The sequence below is a fragment of the Eimeria mitis genome, genomic scaffold (genome assembly GCF_000499745.2).
Source record: "Eimeria mitis Houghton genomic scaffold, Emh_scaff3432, whole genome shotgun sequence".
Taxonomy (NCBI): Eukaryota; Apicomplexa; class Conoidasida; order Eucoccidiorida; family Eimeriidae; genus Eimeria; species Eimeria mitis.
The window spans coordinates 3,832-5,905 of NW_013571775.1; the positions used below are offsets into that span (position 1 = coordinate 3,832).

At 36.5% G+C, this 2,074-nt stretch overlaps 1 protein-coding gene across 1 annotated transcript in view; it reads left to right on the plus strand.

The window, feature by feature from the left end:
- The window catches only part of EMH_0065980 (uncharacterized protein), a gene marked incomplete at both ends in the record, with an annotated part of 2,221 nt that extends 2,048 nt beyond the window's left edge, over positions 1-173 (plus strand). The window contains 1 exon segment of the mRNA XM_013498456.1: positions 27-173. Coding sequence (XP_013353910.1) covers positions 27-173 — 147 coding nt within the window.
- Positions 174-2,074: the final 1,901 nt, after the last annotated feature.

Genomic DNA, 2,074 nt, shown 5'->3' on the forward strand with positions numbered 1-2,074 from the left:
TGTTGCTGCTGCTGCTGCACCCGAAGGTAAGCATCAACCAGACGCAGCAACAACAGCAGCAGCAACAGCAGCAGCAACAGCCGCAGCAACAGCAGCAGCAACAGCAGCAGCAACAGCAGCAGCAACAGCAGCAGCAACAGCAGCAGCAACAGCAGCAGCAGCAGCAGCTGTAGAAACATCACTTAACTCGAAAAAGCGAACAACCGATGAAAGACCAAAACAAGCGTTTAGGGTTTAGGGTTTATGGTTTAGGGTTTAGGGTTTAGGGTTTAGGGTTTAGGGTTTAGGGTTTGTGTTTGTTGAATTGTAAGAAGCGACGGAGGGTTTGTCTCCGCGTGTAAGCGGCAGCCAAACAGAAGAAAAAGGAAACAAAGAAAACCACCAAACCACAAACCCTCAACACTTCTCCCTCGGTCAGCTCAAACCCTAAACCCTAAACCCTAAACACTAAACCCTAAACCCTAAGCCCAAACCACAAACCCTCAACACTTCTCCCTCGGTCAGCTTAAACCCTAAACCCTAAACCCTAAACCCCAAACGCTTAACCATCAACAGTCAGACCTAAACACTAAACCCCAAACCCTAAACCCTAAACCCTAGTTTGTTTTTTTGGCTGTATACTAGGCTTTTATTTGTTTGTTTGTCTTTAGTTATTTGTTTTTGTTTACTAGTTTTTCATTATTCTATATATATATTCAAAGCTGCTGCTGCTGCTGCTGCTGCTGTTGCTGCTGCTGTTGCTGTTCCTGCTGCTGCTGCTATTCCGGCCACTCCGCCACTACTTCTGCTGCTGCTGCTGCTGTTCTTGCTGCTGCTACTGCTGCTACTGCTGCTGCTACTACCACTACTGCTGCTGCTGCTGCTGCTGTTACTGCTACTGCTGCTGCTGCTGCTGCTGCTGCTGCTGCTCAGGTCGTGTGTGGGCTGAGCGGGTGGAGAATTTGGAGGAAGAAGAAATTCAGTTTTTGTCGGGGCAGTGGAAAATCCTCGCCGACGGATATCTCAGCTCGCTTGCACAGGCAGGGTTTAGGGTTTAGCGTTTAGGGTTTAGGGTTTAGGGTTTGGGGTTTGGGGTGAGACTGTGGTGGGTTTGTTTGTTTATTGGTTTATTTGTTTTTGTTTGGGGTTTTTATTTTTATTTAAGTTTTTGCTTTTTTCGTATTGAAAAAACAATTTGGTGTTTTTTGTACTATTTCTTTTATTTCTTTTTTTTTTAATGTTTTTTATCAGCGGAAACTCAAATTAAAATAAATAAACAAATAAAATAAATAAATAAATAAATAAATAAATAACTTTGTTTCTTTGTTTGTTTTAGTTTTTCGATTGGGTGAGCAGTTTCAGTGTGTCTTTATCTGAAATTCAAAAAAACATAAATAAACAAAACGAAAAAAAAACAAACAAAAACCAACTAAATAAATAAAAAACAACAAACTAAATAAATAGTTTAACTATTTATTTATTTATTTATTTATTTTGTTTGTTTTTTGTATTTTTTCGACTGGGTGAGCAGTTTCAGTGCATCTTTATCTGAAATTCAAAAACCCACGGCTAAACAAAACGAAAAAAAGCCGAACAAAAACCAGCAAAACAAAAAAATAAACAACAAAACAAATAAACAATTAATAAATAAATAAATAAATAAATTTATTTTGTTTTTTTGTTGCAGTTTTTCGACTGGGTGAGCAGTTTCAGTGCATCTCTATCTGAAATTCAAAGAAACACAGCTAAACAAAACGAAAAAAACCCGAACAAAAGCCAAAAAAACAAAACCATAAACAACAAAACAAATAAATAAATAAATAAATAAATTTATTTTGTTTTTTTGTTGCAGTTTTTCGACTGGGTGAGCAGTTTCAATTCATCTCTTTCAGAAATTCAAATAGAAATTCAAAAAAATTTCGCTCGAAGAATTTCAACTTCTTTTTGGGCGAAAAATTTAATTTCCGATTTCTGCGATTTTTATAAAAAAACAAAAATTTTGCTCGGAGCTGCGGTGAAACAGACAAATATAAAAGTATGTATGTGTTTTTTTTTTTTTTTTTTTTTTTTTTTTTTTTTTTTTTTTTTTTTTTTT